Source organism: Monodon monoceros, unplaced genomic scaffold (assembly GCF_005190385.1).
Source record: "Monodon monoceros isolate NGI ecotype Baffin Bay Population unplaced genomic scaffold, NGI_Narwhal_1 Super_Scaffold_12, whole genome shotgun sequence".
Lineage (NCBI taxonomy): Eukaryota > Metazoa > Chordata > Mammalia > Artiodactyla > Monodontidae > Monodon > Monodon monoceros.
This window is the reverse complement of record NW_021703768.1, coordinates 117494510-117513621: the sequence shown is the minus strand read 5'-3', so window position 1 is coordinate 117513621 and position 19112 is coordinate 117494510. Positions and strand designations below refer to the sequence as shown.

The following is a 19112-nucleotide window of genomic DNA, read 5'->3' as shown; positions in this document are numbered from 1 at the left end:
ATAAAAATGACATAGTTAAAATCAAGGAACGCTAATATTTTCAGCTTCAAAGTTGAATGTTAAAAGTTCTAACAATCTCATTGCATAACTAGCACATGATAAGGAGGACACTGGTGAATTTCAGTTTTAAATGCTGAAGACAGGTAATGTGGTAGACTTCAATTGTTCAACACAACTTATGTTACTTCAAGTTCTTGTGCCAGGCATGAAAAAGGAAAGGTAGGTGCAGAGTTAACAAGTCAGAAAATTTTACCGTGTCTGAGTTTTGGAAGCAGCAGTACTTGTCTTTTCTTCTTGGGAATGGAGTAGCAGTGAGGGGTATCTCCTATCACTAGAGGAATTCACATCCATAGTGAAATTTAACTCTTGGCTTTTACCACCACTACTACTCTCACTGTTGCAATCTGTGCTGTCCAAGTTATCTGAATCACTATTCCCACCTGCACCGCCACCTCTGGGTTCTCCATTTATTTTATTCTTATCTGCCTTTTGCTGTGCTAAGGATATATGTTGTTCTGGTAATATTAAATGTGCAGTGGGAGGGGTCTCTTTTGTTTTGTTCTTCTTATTTTTCCGATTGGTGCTGGGAGTTGTCACAACATTGGCCCTTTTTTTCCCAAACACATTTGTGAATGTTGCAGATGTTGCAGAGATTCCGATTGTGGTGGTGGTGGTCGCACTAGGAGGTTCTATGGGAACTTCTTGCTCCACTGAAATTATGAAAAAAGATAAAAATCACACTGAGAGCCACAGATCTCAAAACAAATTGTGACAGAATATACCTAATAATTCATAATAATTCAGACCCTTAGGTCATATTTTCCTTTTACCAGTATTCACTAGTAAATAAAGAAATCTTTACTGTTGTGAGAATATACTATATCATATATTGATGTCTAACTTGGTATAAAACATTAACATTCTTAAGATCTGAAATGCTAGTCTCATAAACTAAACAAAAATCACAATATAGTTTGAATTTAAGAAATTTTTCAAATAGCATTTTAGAATTAGAAGTCAAATAGAGCAAAATTATTTGCCTACTACAACCACTGCCAGACTGTACAATAAACAACTCTGAGAGTAATGGACCCCAACCCAACAGAGCTTCAAGACTGAACCTTAGTTAAAAATTTATTGAGGAACTGGACCTCTTCCCAGTTTCCAACTGGGGAAGGAGAGGGTAGAGAAGAACCTGAAGAAAAGCTGGCAAACCTCTTACTGTATCACTTTTAGGCCATACATAATGTTTTTGCAGGGGAACTTAAGTTACAACTGACCCCATGTCTTCAAATTATGTGCTTGCCTTCCCCCTTCAGTTTCTCTGTGTCACTTTACAATGTAAAATATTTAGAAGTATTCACTATGGAAGTCAACTGTCTATTTCAGATTAAAGTAACTGAATATTTAACTAGAATTAGTTTTGAGAGTTTTGAGAGCAAAAAGCACTCAAAATGAAGTTGATAAACACAGAAGAATTTTATCACTAATTCAGATGGTTCATTTCTCACCATCTTCATCATTCTCCTCTTCATCTTCATCCTCTGGTAGTTCTGAATTCTCCTTAGGTTTGTTTTCCTCATCTTCTTCCTGCTTCCTTTTCTGCTCCTCTTTTTTCTTTTTTCTCTTTTCTTTTCTTTTCTCTCTTTTAGCTGCAAGAGCCTGCTTTCTGCTCTCCTCTCTTGACTGCAAATAAAGTAGGTATCTCATTTTATCAATAAGGCAGTAATTTAAAAAAAATAATGAAATGATATTTTTGTTTATGATACATGGGGTTTCCCATAGATGTCAGTCTTAACACACATTTATAAAAGCAACAAAAGAAGAAATAGATAAGCTGGACATAATCAAAATTAAAAGTTTTTGTGCTTCAAAGGGATCATCAATAAAGTGAAAAGACAACCCATAAAATGGTGAAAAATTTTTGCTTATCTGGTAAGGGCTTGTATCAAGAATTTATAAAGAACTCGTTAACTCAATAATGAAAAGACAAATAACTCAATTAAAAAATGGGCAAAGGATCTGAACAGACGTTTCTCCAAACAACATATACAAATGGCCAATAAACACATGAAGAGATAGATGCTCAATATCACAAGCCATCAGGGAAAAGCAAATCAAATCAAAATGAGATACCCACTTCACTGTCACTAGGATGCCTATAATCAACAAAAAGACAGATAAAACAAATCATGGTGAGGATATGAAGAAATCGAAGCCTTCATATACTGCTGGTAGGATCATAAAATGGTGCTGCTACCTTGGAAAACAATCTAGAAGTTTCTCAAATGGTTAAACACAGAACTGCCATATGATCTAGCAATTCCATTCCTAGATATATACCCAATGAAAACATATTCATACAAAAACTTGTACACCATGCTTGTTTCAGCACCATATATACTAAAAAAATTGAAATAACAGAGAAGATTAGCAGGGCTCCTGCATAAGGATGAAACACAAATTCATGAAGCATTCCAAGTTAAAACAAAACAAACAAAAAACTTGTATACCTATGAAATAGAAACAACCTACATGTCCATCAACTAATAAATGGGTAAACAAAATGTGGTATATCTATATAATGGGATATTATGCAGCAGTAAATAAATAAATAAATAAATAAATGAAGTACTGATACATGCTACAACATGGATGAACCTTGAAAACATTATGAATTGCAAGAAGCCAGTCACAGAGGACCAAATACTGTCTGATTCCATTTATATGAAATGTCCAGAATAAGCAAAACCATAGATTTATGTGGCATTTGTTTGACTAAAATGCAGCTATTGCTGGAAAGGGTGTGGAGAAAAGGGAACCCTCTCGCACTGCTGGTGGAAATGTAAATTGATACAGCCACTATGGAGAACAGTATGGAGGTTCCTTAAAAAAACTAAAAATAGAACTACCATACGACCCAGCAATCTCACTACGGGGCATATACCCTGAGAAAACCATAATTCAAAAAGGGTCATGTACCACAATGTTCATTGTGGCTCTATTTACAATAGCCAGGACATGGAATCAACCTAAATGCCCATTGACAGATGAATGGATAAAGAAGATGTGGCACATATATACAATGGAATATTACTCAGTCATAAAAAGAAATGAAATTGAGTTACTTGTAGTGAGGTGGATGGACCTAGAGACTGTAATACAGAGTGAAGGAAGTCAGAAAGAGAAAAACAAATACCGTATGCTAACACATATATATGGAATCTAAAAAAAAAAAAAAGGTTCTGAAGAACCTAGGGGCAGGACAAGAATAAAGACTTAGACATAGAGAATGGACATGAGGATGGGGGAGGGGGAAGGGTAAACTGGGACAAGTGAGAGAGTGGCATGGACATATATACACTACCAAATGTAAAACAGATAGCTAGTGGGAAGCAGCCACATAGCACAGGGAGATCAGCTCGATGCTTTGTGTCCACCTAGACGGGTGGGATAGGGAGGGTGGGAGGGAGAAGCAAGAGGGAGGAGATATGGGGATATATGTATATATCACTTTGTTATACAGCAGAAACTAACACACCACTATAAAGCAATTATACTCCAATAAAGATGTTAAAAAAATAAAATAAAATGCAGCTATTATGCTTTTATAAGGTATTAACAAATTTCACTATGAAAATATCCACAGGAGGCCATTATAGAAATTACTTTCACCTTACTTCATAGTTTTGCTTTGGTTAGTACTAGAAAATATATTTTTTTCAGACAGGGGAACATGGTAATGGTCACCTCACATCATAATGAAAACTCAAAACAAACAGAAAACACATCAAATTACTCATATTTGTGTGGAAATTATCTAAAAAAGGTTCACCATAAGAATCTGTCAATGAAGTCCAGTTGTCCTGGTAATTAAGTAAAGCATTTTCCTCAAAACTATAATTTACCATTCTGAGTCATAAGTTACTCTTTGACATTTTTACTTATCTAATCAGGCATCGGCAAACTATGGCCTGAATGTTAAGACTTTTACATTTTAAATGGTTGAAAAAATAAAAAGAAGAATATTTTGTGACATGAAAATATTATGAAATTAAAATTTTGATGTCCATAAATAAAGTTCTATTGGAACACATTCATTTAGGCATTGTCTATGGGTGCTTTCGTGCTATAACAGCAGAGTCAAGGAGTTATGACAGAGATCGTATGGGCCTACAAAGCCTAAAATATTTACTCTTCAGCATTTCATAGAAAAAGTCTGTTGGGAATTCCCTGGTGGTCCAATGGTTAGGACTCTGCGCTCTCACTGCCAAGGGCCTGGGTTCAGTCCCTGGTCGGGGAACTAAGATCCCACAACCACGGGGCGAAACCAAACAAATTTAAAAATTAAAATTAAAAAAATAAAGAATAAAAAAATAAAAAGTTGGGTTTCCCTGGCGGTGCAGTGGTTGAGAGTCCGCCTGCCAATGCAGGGGGTGCGGGTTCGTGCCCTGGTCCGGGAAGATCCCACATGCCGCGGAGCGGCTAGGCCTGTGAGCCATGGCCACTAAGCCTGCGCGTCCAGAGCCTGTGCTCCACAACGGGAGAGAACACAACAGTGAGAGGCCCGCGTACCGCAAAAAAAATAAAAATAAAAAAATTAAAAGTCTGTCAACCCCCTATGTAAATGAGAAAGGGGCTGAGCATTAAGAGAAAAAATAATTGTTAACTGAATATGCAGTTTCATCACTCGGTTGGCATAAGAGCAAAACGGCTGTTTAAGGAATTGCTGACCATATCCCTGGGTAGTTAAACAAAAATAAAAATTATAGAACACAGGAGGGACCTTAGTAGTCATCAAACTTCAAACTTCATTTTAAAATGAATATTAGTTTCCCCCTTCTGATTTTAACTGTAATCAAGTTTATCATGGAGGTATTAAATTTATTTAATTTCCTAATGATAAAACTTTAAGGTTTATACCCTTCCCCCTGTTATAAGCAATTTAACAGTGAATGTCCTTTTGTATGTTCACATCTTTGAGCATTTATCAAAGTATTTACCTTACGCTAAATTTCTAGAAGAGGAGTGACTGGAGTAGGTATGCACCCTTTTTAATTTAATGCATTTGTCAAATCATCTCCATTAATAGTTATACTAATTTATACCATATGTCAAAAATCATACTAGAAGGCTAATTTCTGCATACCCTAGCCATCAATATCTATTACCAAACCTTTAAATTTTAAGTTTTCCTAATCTGGTAAAAGAAATTTAAATCACTCTTTCACTGTGCATTTCTTTGTTTATTCATGAAGTTGAGCGTTCTCCATGTATTTATTGAACATTTATATTTCTTCTGTGAATTGCCCATTTGTGTGACCATTTTTCATTCTGGGCAAGTTATCTTTTTCTCATTTTTTTTTTTTTTTGATGTGACCATTTTTAAAGTCTTTATTGAATTTGTACAATATCGTTTCTGTTTTATATTTTGGTTTTTTGGCCACGAGGCATGTGGGATTAGAGGCAAAGTCTTAACCTCTGGACCACCAGGGAAATCCCTTTCTCGTTGATTTGTAAGCAATTTTTTCTTCTGTTTTTAACTTACAAGTTTTGATTTTTTTTAAAATTAAAAATTGATGTCAAAATTTTAGCATCTCTCAAAATGATCTTTTTCCTTCCTTTTATCATCAACAAAATATCTTAATATTAAGCTATCTCCTGCATTTCTATAATAACTCTACTTGATTATGCTATTTATTCTTTTAATATAACTTTTGGGTTCGTAACAACACCCTCCTTTTCCAGGTAAGCACACTAAGCCTCAGAAAAGCGACCTTTTTTTTTTTTAACTTTTTCAATTATACTACCACACATCCTAGGAAACTTAGATACTTACTCTTTAATTAAGGATCTAGTAAACCACTTATAGCCCAGATCTTATAATAAACAAAGGATTTCCACTGTTTAAAAAAATTTCTTCCCAGACTAATATTAAAACCACTTAGGTAGTAATGTTATTTGGAAAATTGTGATCTGCTCAGAAACTAATTCCTCACTTATATGGTTAAAAGTATTTTTTATGTATAGGTCAGAATCAAAAAATTGATGGTAGTTTGATAATCTATTAATCATTTTTTAAAAAGAGATTTTGTTAAGATTATGGTCGTATCAGTGGCAAATTTATTCTACTAGATTTTCAACCATTTCTAATAAGGAAAATTATTTTTCCCACTCACCTTTTCCAGATCAAGTTCCTTTAAAAGAATACTTGCATTCTTATTTGCTTCTGCAGCCTGCTGGTCCTTAGCCTTCACAATTGTCTCAACACACTGGTGACATTTTTTCAACAGTTCCTATAGTGGAAAATGGAATTATATAAATATAGGAACACATAAACAGGCCAATAAAACTTGAGCTGATAAGTATACCTAAGTTCAGGGCTTAAAGCCTCAAATTACTGAATATTCACTAAACCAAATTAAGCTATCCTTTGAGTCTAGTCTTTGATTGAAAAATCAAAATAAGGTACCATTTTCTAAAAAGTTTGTGTTCTTAGAAAATTTTCTAATCAGGCTAATAGTCTAGTAATAAACTTTAGCTGCAGTCACTGTAATTATGGTCCATAATAGGAAGGAAATCTCAAAATAATTTATAAAAAATATACTCATTCTTCATTTGCAAATGGGGAAACTAAAGCATAGAAAAATCAGATGATCAGTCTCATAGAGGATGAAAAGAACGGGCTGCTAACATATACTCTGGCATATAATTCAACAAAGAACAAAAATGTGCTTCAACAGCATATTAAACCTACCTTATCTGTGATTGTTGCTATGTATCTCATGCATTCTATATCAGAAGGGAACTGATTGACCTCTTTCACCAAATACTGAACAACTTTTACATGACCCTGTAAGAAGTATAACAAAAAGTACACAAAAGAATACTTTGAAAATTGGCCCATATGCTTAAAAACTTAAGGGTAAAAGGTACAGTAACACTTGAGAGTTTACTAAACTTAAAATTGAAATTATGAAAATAGAAACAGTGTTGAGTTTATAAACAGAAAACGATAAGTACAACATGCTGGGAAATATATGGTGGACCAAACGACATTTCTCCTGAATTTAATCTGCCCACATCCCATTGAAAATAGACAAACTTTAAAAAATATATATCTCCTAGAATAAATCGATTAGTAAAATAAAAATTGGTGATGTGAAATGAATCTCAATATAAAAGGGAAATTAGTCCGAAAACAAAGAGGATGTTCTAGATTTCAAAGCATTATTTTGGCTCTATCTTACGAAACTAAACGAGGTAGGTTGTCATATTTATCTTGAGTTCTATGACTTGAATCTAGGTAAAACACTTTCTAAATGCCATTATCAGGGGCTGGATGATCTGTAATCAATTGTAAGTACATCTATTTTAACATAACCAAACTTGCATTGTTTCCCCTCCTACTAAAGCTTGTTTAATCTTCAAGAATTAGTCTGATGGGGGGACTTCCCTGGCAGTCCAGTGGTTAAGACTCCACACTTCCACTGCAAGGGGCACGGGTTCGATCCCTGGTTGGGGAATTAAGATCCCGTACGCCGCACGGTGCGGCCAAAAAAAAAAAAAAAAAAAATTAGTCTGATGGTGACAAAAATCAGAAAAGTGGCTGCCTCTGGGGCAGGGAATTAACTGAGGATGGGCATGATGAAACTTTCTAGGATTATGGAAGTATTTTATATCTTTATGGAGTGTGGGTTACATAGGTATATGCATTTATCAAAATTCATGTACCTTAGATTTGTGTTTTTACTACATATAAATTATACCTCAATTAAAAGGAAAGAAAAAAATTGAAAAAGAAAGGAAATATTTAAGATTTTTTTTAAGACTCATAACTTACACTGCTCTCATTCAATAGCTATTTACTGACCATCTAGTATGTGTCAGGCACTGAGCTGAACAACTGGGTACAAACACTGGTGAAAAAGACAGTCATGAATCTTAGCTTTCATAGATCTTGTAGTCTAACTGGGGAGATGGGCATTAAAAAAGTAATACATGTTTGAATGTATAATTACAAAATGAGATAAGGAAAATAACAGTGAACTATAAATGAGAACAAGAGAACCTTTTCAGATTGGGAGTTAGAAAAGGACTTTCTGAGAAGTGATATTTAAGGATGAATAGATATTAAAGGATGAAGAGAAGTGAGCCAGGTGAAGAGTAAGGGAAAGAACATTTCAGGAAAAGAAAACCAGTGAGCAAAGGCCCTCAGGAATTTAAAAATTTAGTGCATTCTAGGCCAGTGGCTGAAGTGTAGTGACCAAAGGGGAAGGGGAGTAGAAATGATTGGTCTGAGGCTGGCATGAGCCATTCATGCAGGGCTTTGTGAGCCACATTAAGTAGTTTACATGTTATCACAATTGCAATGGGAAAGCTTTGTAAAACAGAGCAGATAAGTAAGCCTTAATATATACAGGAGGTATAATAAATTTTTATGAGAGTCCACTTGTTTTTGTCCTTTAGGTAGAGAAAACATTCATCTACATATAATATCTGTCCTTAAATCTCACGTTTTATGTACAAAAACATAACAAAACTAGTCAAGACACCAAGTGATTTAACAACCAAGTTGCTTCTAGGGAACTACCATATAGCTCTTAGATTTGGCCACAAAGAAAGTGGAAAGACAGCAAAGGTTTGTATATAGAAACAGAGTCAATTCCTCAAGACCAATTTATCTTTCTCACGATTTCAACTTAAAATTTAGTAGTTTTAAACAAATTCTATCCTTTTTCCCCCACATCAAGTTACCTTGCGAAATGCTGACATAAGAGGCGTGATTTTCCGGTTATCTGCTGCATCCACATCAGCACCTGCTTGCACTAGCAATTGCACCACATCAAAATGACCACCATTGGATGCCAACCAAAGTGGTGTGTTTCCCTTCTTGTTACGAACATCAATATGGGCTCCCCTATAAAAATCAAATAATGTTAATATAGTTTGTTTCCTATGAGAAGAGGCTGACTTTTTCTATTTTTCTCTAATTTGTCTTTCATCTTTTATAAAATGGCAAACAAATAATCTGTTCTTTAAAATGTCAATAAAGTAAAACAATTTTATTAACTGTAAAGGCTCTGACAAGTGAAAGGGATCATAGAAATTCTATAAATAAATATAAAATTTACCCACCTATTAATCAGGAGCTCACAAAATTTGTAGTGTCCTTTGTCCGCTGCTATTGTTAAAGCAGTATCTCTTGAGGAAGGCACAGGGGGGGCATTGACATCTGCTCCTTTATCTAGGAGAACTCTTCCAACCTCTGCATATCCTCCAGAAGCAGCTTCCATCAAAGGGGTAAGACCAGTCTGTTTAAACCAAAAAATTCTGTGAGTAAATTATATTAATTTCTTTAAGGGACTGAAACAATTGACTTATAAGTGTATTCTATTTCTGATTTTCTCTCACAAGAGAGCTAAGCAACATTCACTCTTAAGCTTTACTAAACAGCAAGTGAAAATTGTTAGGTTCAGTTAGACATGCTAGAATGATTTCTCTTACTAAAAAATTTTTAAAAATATGCTAAAAAAATACACAATTTCATGCTAAAAAAATAAACAATTTCATAACATCTCTACTGTTATAAATTTACATGAGACAATAACTTCTCTGCACAACAAACAGAAATATTAAAACGAATAAAAAGAAAATTAAATATGGCACAATGTTCAATGGGAAAACTTTGTTTAGAATATGCTCTATCTTGTTTAGAATATACTCTATCTGAAAAGGCAGTTTGCTAAATAACCCAGGATAAACTCCTTAAATGCTACTCAAACTTGGGTAAAATAGATTAAAATATCATTTTATAAATTTTATGCATGTGTCTTTGCTCATTAGTCTCCAACATTTCACCAGAAGACTTTTCCTACTGGTATCATTACCAAAATAATATGGCTTTCTTTAGGACTTCTAATAGATAAATGGGTCACACTGAATACTTGTAATACAAAAAGTAATCTGTCGTGGTCAGATTAGATTTTAGTTGTCTTAATTGTATAATCTATGCAGCAATTTATTTTTAATAGTCATGCTTTTATTTATTTATTTATGGCTGCACTGGGTCTTTTTTTTTTTTTTAAACAAATTTATTTATTTATTTTTGGCTGTGTTGGGTCTTCGTTGCTGCACATGGGCTTTCTCTAGTTGCGGCCAGCGGGGGCTACTCTTTGTTGTGGTGTGCAGGCTTCTCATCGCGGTGGCTTCTCTTGTTGCGGAGCACGGACTCTAGGCGCGTGGGCTTCAGTAGTTGTGGCACACAGGCTCGGTAGTTGTGGCTTGTGAGCTCTAGAGCACAGGCTCAGTAGTGTGGTGCACATGTGGGATCTTCCCAGACCAGGGCTTGAACCCGTGTTCCCTGCATTGGCAGGTGGATTCTTAACCACTGTGTCACCAGGGAAGTCCCTCCATTGGGTCTTTGTTGCTGTGCAGGCTTTCTCTAGTTGTGGCGAGTAGGGGCTACTCTTTGTTGCGGTGTACAGCCTTCTTATTGTGGTGGCTTCTCTTGTTGCGGAGAACGGGCTCTAGGCACGTGGGCTTCAGTAGTTGTGGCGCACAGCCTCAGTAGTTGTGGTGCGTGGGCTCAGTAGTTGTGGTGCACAGGCTTAGTTGCTCTGTGGCATGTGGGATCTTCCTGGACCAGGGATCCAACCCATATCCCTTGCATTGGCAGGTGGATTCTTAACCACTGCGCCACCAGGGAAGTCCCTGTAGCAATTTTTTTGATTGGGGTTTTTACCAATGGTAAGCACATGCCTCATTAAAGGAGTTCTTCAAGCCACTCAAGGCTGAAGTTGGAAAAAAGTACTGATTCTGTTTTTCTTCACTGCCTTTAATAAAAGTCATGAATGGTGATAGTGTGCCACTGACCAATGGCCAGTGACACATTGTATAGCACTATTCTCCAGTCCTGCACTGGGGCATCAGTTTTAATTTATGACAATTTAAAATAGTACATTCAATTTAAGTTGCTCTTTCTATTAAAAATATATCTGAAGTAGAGGACAAGTTATAAAATGCTTACCTTTGCCCTATGTTCAACATTGGCTTTTCGGTCCAGAAGCAAACTCACTACTTCTGCTCGTCCTTGGAAACAGGCCAAGGTGAGAGCTGTGTTCCGATTGGTCTCTATTTGGGCATTAATGTCTGAACCCATATCAAGCAGCAGTTTCACTGCAGGAACATGTCCATTCATTGCAGCCAACATCAGGGGAGAAATACCTAGTTTACTCCCAGTCCTAAGGGGGGGAAAATGTGCTTAGAAAATTAAAATAATATGTTGCCTATTGTTTTCTTAAAAAGCATATAGAGAACATAAAAAATGAAAAAGCTTCAGTAAGAAGAAAGGTTTCTAACTCCGATGAATAGATTTTATTTGTTTAGACTAATAATTAGAAGTAGGAAAATCTCACAATTTAAAACATAATCCCTATGCAGAGGCCATAAATTTCCAACTATATATAACAGTGTTTTCTGGAAAGAAACCTCTTTAAAAACAGCAACGTTAGCTGAAATAAGCTTTGATTACTTATAAGCACATTATAGGAATAACTGTTGGCCTTGCAACTTTAGTACTAACTTAATTAAAAATGGTATCTGTCCAAATATTTAGGGGAAAACACTTAATTCCAAGGTAATAATTTACTAATCATGAGTAATAAAATAAACAGGTGATAGATACCTTGAATTAATTTCTGCCCCGGCATTAAGCAGAATCTTAATGATATTCACATATCCTCCAGATGCAGCTAGACTCAGTGGTGTATAATCAGACACATTCCTATGTTCTTTATTTGCACCCCGAGCCAGGAGCAAGTCTACTACCTACAAAGTAAAATATGAACAGAGAAATCTAGTTTACACCAAGGGTCTATCTTATAATGAAGGAAGCACAAAGAAATGGGACTTATAACTTCCTTGTCTAAATGCCTAACATTTTAATTAAACCCTAAATATTCAAATATCAGCACTACAGAAATGAATTCAATTTCATATCAAGGAATTCAGAGCTATGAAATTCCAATCATACTGAAATAACAAGTTGTTACTGTTTCTATTCCTCAATTATTGAGTGATAAATTTGCATTTCATGTGTTAGGACTGTGCTCTATTGAATCCCAATAAACGTAAGGATGATGAGAATTTTTATTTTGCCTGAAAGGCAAGAAACAGATTCTTTAAAAGGGCATTTACTATTCTCATTAAATTTAATATATAGAACATGTCAAAACACATGCAAGTTTTATTCATGTAGCTAAATTACTAAGCATATGCATATTTAAAATACAAGTAAAGTGTTTACAAAATGAACATTAACATACTTCCTGACGTCCACCAGAACATGCCAATGAAAGTGGAGTATCCTTAGTTCGTTCAGATTGTGCTTCTATGTCTCCACCTTTATCCAAAAGGATTTCAACAACTCCAACATGTCCTGCTGTTGCTGCCAGGATCAGTGGTGTGAAACCTAAATCAGAAAATAAAAATCTTGGTCAAATTTGTGTTTTTTAACATATTAAGGCACTGTTTTTAATTCTCTATTATTTTAGTAGGAAAAGGTCTTTAGGGCAGATACTTATAATCATTTAACATAAAACTGCTTTAAACCCTAATTTGTTAGTGACAAAACCCCATCAACACCTGATAAAAAGAAAATGCTAAGTCAAACGAAATTATTAAAGTTTATACTCATAATAAACTTTGATACCTCTGCATGCTCTACTTTTAGATTAAGGAGAAAGCTAAACACAGCTTGCTTCCTTGATGATCTACAGTCTAATTTTTGAATTTTTGAAGAATAATTTGGCTCTGTAGATTAACAAATCCAGATATTCTTAATTGAAATATGCGAACCCATTCTTTCACTGAATAGTCTAGGAACCACTTATTGATAGTAAAAAATGAATTGTTTTCTGATATAATTACTCTCCAACTTTATTTCTCACTAACATTTCTTACCTTTTTTGTCTCTGTGTTCAATTTTAGCATCTCGCGCTATGAGTACAGATACAAGTTCTTCATGACCACCTGCACAAGCTAGCGTTAATGCTGTGTCATGGTTGCTTTCAGTCTAGGAAAAGGAAAAAAACCTTAAGAGTCCGTGGGCCACAACTAAGAGAGCCCACATGCCACAACTACTGAGCCTGGGCACTCTGGAGCCCACGCACCACAACTAGAGAAGCCCACGCACAACAATGAAAGATCCTGCATGCCACAACGAAGACCCCGTATGCTGCAACTAAGACCCGACACAGCCAAAAATAAATAAATAAATAAATAAATAAAGCAGTCTACTCACATGTGCATCGATGTCAACTGAAGGATACACAGGAGGCACAGACTGGGAAGCCACATTGCTTGGAGACTGCGAACAGGGCTCAGGTGTAAGACATTCTGCCGTCTGAGAGGAACTGTTTGAACCAGTGGGCACTCTGCTACTCACAGCTGAAAAACAATATTCATATTGCTGAATTCTACTTAAAAGAGTAATGTCATTTGTATACAGAAAAACACAGAAAACGGAAAATTCTATAGCAGTAATATAATGTAGTAATTAAATCACAAGCTTGAGTCAGATGGACATATGTTTGAATCCCAGTTCTACCAATGACTTTCTGATCTTGGGCAAGTAATTTAATGTCTCTGAACCTCAACTTCCTTATGTGTAAAATGCGATGATAATTACAGTACCTCCATTGTAAGGTTGTTGGGAAAACCCCTTGAGATAATGAAGTAAAATACTGAGCATCGTACCTGATATTTAGTGCATATACAACAAATGGTAGCCTTTTATATTGTCAATAGGGAGAAAATAGTTTCCAATAAAAAAAAAGGAATCTTATATCTTAGTTTGTAAAAGGCAATTAGATAAAAACATCCTGAGGACAATGCATTAAAAAAAAAAAGAAGGAAAAAAGAAGCAGAAGAAGCAGAAAAAAGGGAAGAACAAGTCAGAATATTTCTCACATAAATAGCAGAGAGTATGTGTTTTTAAAATTCAATATTTACTCTGAAAATTTCCTAAAATGAATCAATGTCTGAAAATCAAACTATTTTAAAAATGAACATTGGAACTTTTATTTGGGACCTCAAAATCTGATGTCTGAAACTGAATTAAATGAAATTATATCTTTATCTCTCTGCATATTTCTTTTCTTTCATGAGATGGAGTTTGCCCCATGAAGAGGGAAATAGGACCTATCTCAGAGGGATGTTGTGAATTATCCATGAGAAATGTGCAAAAAGTATTTAACACAGTGTTTGGTAAGTGCCTAATATATGTAATTATCAGGTATTTTATAGGATTTTCAGTACTATTAATCACTGCATTGAAAAATAAAAACGTTACAATTCACTCAAGAAAGAAAAAACTCAGAAAAAACATATAATCATTAATAATACAGAAAAAGACAACAAAGTTTCAATGATGGCAATAACTTTCTCTTACCCACACTAAAAGTCAATCAAAAACACACAGGTCTTAAAGAAAAATGTAAGCATTTCAAGATTGGAGAATGCTTTCTCTCTAGAATTTTGATATGACTGGATCCCAATCAAGGATACTGATCACAAGTATGAAAGATAAGTGTAGTATGCTAATAGTACTACACTATTATTATAGTACTATACTATATTTAATAGTATGCTTTAAATAATAGCAAATTTTAAGATGTTCAGATATGTTTCTACATGAGCTGTCCCTCCCCGCTCGCAACATATATAAAATCACATCTTGATAATATGAATTTCTACAGCTTCTGTCACCACATAAATATACATAATTTAACTATATGGTTACAAATAAAAATGATTATTATAAATATTTCTTTTGCCTGTAAGAACATGCACAATGAAAACAAAGCTTTAAAAATTTTTGTCATTGAATGAATTAAAAGCAGATAGTATTTTGTTATGCCTCCTCAAAACAGCTGATACGTTTGGAAACAGTTCCAGAAACAAGACACTAAACATTGATATATGGCACCTTTGTAATAGTAAGATTTTAACAGTAGTCATATAATTATCAACATATATCTTACTAAAGAATTACTTTTCTATCATTAAATTTGTTTATTCATGTTATCTTTTTGTTATTATGAAAAACAGATATTCAAAAAATTTAAAATAGTTGACTAGAGTGCTATGCCAGAATATGATGTTATAAAAGACTTTTTTACAGAGTTGGTTTTTAAAAAATACTTTTGTACATTTAACAGCTCTGTTACCAAATATGTATTGTTACATTGATTGTACATTTTTGTACAACAGTATCCTCAAGACATTTTTTCCTCCCTGTAATAATGACAATCAGAAACATTCCACAGAAGTGACTCTAATAGGATTAATTACATATGAAAAGTTCTAAAGATAAAACTAGAAAGTAGCAAAGATTTGAAAAGTACATGTGGAATAAAAGTTTTATGAAGATAAAATTATACCAGGACTATGAAATTTTTTTCATAAATCCTAAAATGTTTTCTATTTCTGAACAAAATGTCTCTGAAAATGACCAAAACAGATCACTATCACAAAAGTCACTACATAATTCAAATTAAATTTATGCACTATCCTAAAATGGGGTGATAGAAGAACTAAATAAGTGCAATATTTTACTTAATTCTTTATGAAATTTAAGATAGTTTTGTAGGCAATATGGAAGACAGTAATAAACTTTACTACATAAACATCTCAGATACTAGGTATATGTAAACTATGTTGCAAGGCCTTAAGAAATTAAATCATTGTAATCTGTTTTAGATAATAGTAACTTTATTAAATAGTTCCATATAAATAACAATCTATAAATAAAATATTAACATTAGAAGAAATTATTACTTAAAGGTATTTTACTGTAAATTCCCTCAAAGATAATTTCCTAATTACTTTTTTATTCTTAAGCCTAAAATGACTACCACAGGGTTACTTAAAGCAAGATACTATGGGGCTTCCCTGGTGGCGCAGTGGTTGAGAGTCCGCCTGCCGATGCAGGGGACACGGGTTCGTGCCCCGGTCCGGAAAGATCCCACATACCGCGGAGCGGCTAGGCCCGTGAGCCATGGCCGCTAAGCCTGCGCGTCCAGAGCCTGTGCCCCACAACGGGAGAGGCCACAACAGTGAGAGGCCCCCGTACCGCAAAAAAAAAAAAAAAAAAGATACTATGGAATTGGAATTTGTTTGAAGAGAGCCTATTAAGATGTCAACAACAGTAACAATGTTCTCAAGTCACAAAACTATATTAAACCTTACATGCACATCAAATCTTAATATAAAAATAATAAGGGAAATTGTTATTTAGTAGAATTTAGAAGTCTAAGGAAATAATATCTTTAATATAAACTCAGAACTTCAAGTTGAATCAGATGCATGCATATTACTTCTAAGGTTCTTAAATTGGCTGAACTGAGTTTGAATCATAACACTTACTAGCAACTTAATTTCCATTCGCCTCAGTTTTCAACAGAAAAACAGAGATGGGATATGGACTTATTTTATAGTATTACTATAAAGAGCCCATGAGATAATGTATATAAAAGCATTTAGCACTGAGCTTGGTGCATGGTAAGCGCTCAATAAATGTAAATAAAGTGATATTAGTTGATTTTTTAACCAAGCTTCTTTATATATTAAGACTGAAAATTTTACTAGCTGTTTCTAGAACTGCTCAATGGTCAAAGCTATTTTGAATTTCTTTAAATTGCTTTTTATTTTCAGACCTTAATTCTAGACATCTGAACTGAGAATCATTTGCTATTAAGATAACTTCTAAAAGCCTGACACTTAATTTCAGAAGAAATGAACCTGAACAACCATGCTTCCAATCAAGAGTATACATATATTCTGGCTGAGACTATATCAAGTATGATACGTTTAAGACTATATAGTTATGGCTGTCAGTCAGCTAGTCAAGTTATGACATTCATAAATTATGTATCTAACCAACTCATTATCATGACAAATATTTTGAGAGTAGAACAGCAATAAAGAAAAATACTCTTGGGCTTCCCTGGTGGTGCAGTGGTTGAGAGTCCGCCTGCTGATGCAGGGGACACGGGTTCGTGCCCCGGTCCGGGAAGATCCCACATGTCGCGGAGCGGCTGGGCCCGTGAGCCATGGCCGCTGAGCCTGCGTGTCCGGAGCCTGTGCTCCGCAACGGGAGAGGCCACAACAGTGAGAGGCTCACGTACCGCAAAAAAATAAAAGAAAAGAAAAGAAGAAAGAAAAATACTCTTGTATTTAAAGAGTGAAACTTATTGCTATTATATATGAATATTATCTAAAGTAAAATTGTAAGATGTACAGTATCCTCTCTTCCTCTCTTTTATTAAATATGAGGCATGATAACTAGATTTAATTTAGGTAAAATTAATTATATCTTTGGTCTGATCTATAATTCTACTGGTATATTAACATATCATAAAATCAAAGAATTAGGTATTTACCTAATTCATTCTTATTTATTTCATCTTCAATTAAGAAATTAAGAGAAATTTAGACTTAATAAAGTTTTAAATTTTGAGGTAAGTCATCATTTTGAACAAAGAAAATCTAATTATTGCTATATATTTTAAAATGTAAGCTTCAGCAAAATGAAAAAAATTTTAAATGAAGATAATTTTCAGGGAATTCCCTGGAGGTTCAGTGGTTAGGACTAGGCACTGTCACTGCTGGGCGCCTGAGTTTGATCCCTGGTCGGGGAACTAGATCCCACAAGCCAAGCAGCCAAAAAAAAAAAAAGAGAGAGAGAGAGAAAAATGTGTAATTTTTAATGTATTGACGGATTTATACTTTCAAGTATATTAATAAAAGAATATTGTACAATATGGTGGGGCAACTGTCACTAGACATTAATGTCTAAGAGAAATTAAATTTTATTCATTTATATTAATGTTAAATATAATTAAAAGATGTTTTCTAAACCAATTTTTTGAAGTTTCATGTGAACTTTGTAAAAGGTCATTTTAATTTAACAAATACTTCAGTGAAATAACCAGAATTTGACCTCCTCTACAAGAAACAGCAGTAAATACTACCATAAAGTTAACACCTACAAGTTCCCTTTAGAGCTGTTTCTCCTTTAAAAAAAAAAAAAAAAAATGGACAGGTCCTAAGTTCCAACAAACTAAACTGATCAATAATGTGGGTTTCGTAACTGCAAACTGAGTACTTAATTAGGAACATTATAATGATATTTATAGAACCCTAAGTCTTAAAAATGTTACTCTCAGGTCACCAGTTTCATCATTATTATTTATAATCATACTTCACACTCCAATATCTGCTTTTACCAGATTCGAAATCAGAACCATAAATGAACTATAAGAGTTTATTCAAAATTTATAACAACTTGCAATGCTAATGACACAAAGTCAATTTGAGTTAAGTGGCTATGGGCTGAAGATATAAAAAACAAAAGTAAAGAATAAAGAATCTAACTCCTTAAAACATTTCCCAGCATTTTTATTTCCTTTATGAAAACTAAGACATTCCTCCTCTGCACAGCAATACCTATTACATATCAGAGGAGCCTCAAAGGCACTATTATAATTCTATAACCACTTGAAGTCATACACATGCCCAATAAAATTCCTGAATTAAGTAATCTTACTCCACATTTTAAAAGATTCAGTAAAGATTAGGAAGACTAAAGGCTCACAAAAGAAGAAAGGAAACTGGGACAGCATAACTGGGATGGGAGGAGGGGAGGAGAATACGACAAGAAGAAACAGACAACAGTAAAGAAAAAAAATGTTGCAATCAAGAGACAGAGGACTGGCCTGCCTTTGAATATCACTCCAGCTACATCTTAGTTCTTGGTCTTCATCCACTGTCAACAGCCATTCTGGCTGCATTTCTGAACTGGGCTCTCATGGAGGTGATACATTCACCAGCCATCTTTAGGAAGGTAAATGATTAATTGCACTGTTTTCCCACTGCTGCAAGGACAATGAAACGGAAAGTAAACTTGTGCACCTCATTTCATATCTAGTTGTAATTTTCCACACAACAATAAACAGAAACATATACTGTAAGTTTATAAGGCTGGTTTCTTTTTTGCTTTGCTGTGTGTGTGTGTGTGTGTGTGTGTGTGTGTGTGTGTGTGTGTGTGT

At 34.5% G+C, this 19112-nt stretch overlaps 1 protein-coding gene and 1 non-coding gene across 12 annotated transcripts in view; one reads left to right on the top strand and one right to left on the bottom strand.

Annotated features, from left to right (window-relative positions):
* The window catches only part of LOC114893208 (ankyrin repeat and KH domain-containing protein 1), a 122741-nt gene that overhangs the window by 21627 nt on the left and 82002 nt on the right, over positions 1–19112 (bottom strand). For all 11 annotated transcript variants that reach the window (XR_003792849.1, XR_003792850.1, XM_029218831.1 and 8 more), the window contains 11 exons: positions 13304–13449; positions 12964–13075; positions 12327–12472; positions 11687–11829; positions 11030–11243; positions 9139–9314; positions 8758–8920; positions 6758–6853; positions 6180–6296; positions 1512–1686; positions 254–710 (listed from right to left, as the gene is read on the bottom strand). Coding sequence is in view for 9 of the 11 variants with exons in the window: in XM_029218831.1 (XP_029074664.1) it covers positions 254–710; positions 1512–1686; positions 6180–6296; positions 6758–6853; positions 8758–8920; positions 9139–9314; positions 11030–11243; positions 11687–11829; positions 12327–12472; positions 12964–13075; positions 13304–13449 (1945 nt within the window). In the remaining 2 variants the exon portion in view is untranslated. The remainder of the gene's footprint in view (positions 1–253; positions 711–1511; positions 1687–6179; positions 6297–6757; positions 6854–8757; positions 8921–9138; positions 9315–11029; positions 11244–11686; positions 11830–12326; positions 12473–12963; positions 13076–13303; positions 13450–19112) is intronic.
* Positions 2385–2487, top strand: LOC114893478. Its single transcript, XR_003792904.1, has one exon. It is a non-coding gene; the product is annotated as a U6 spliceosomal RNA (small nuclear RNA).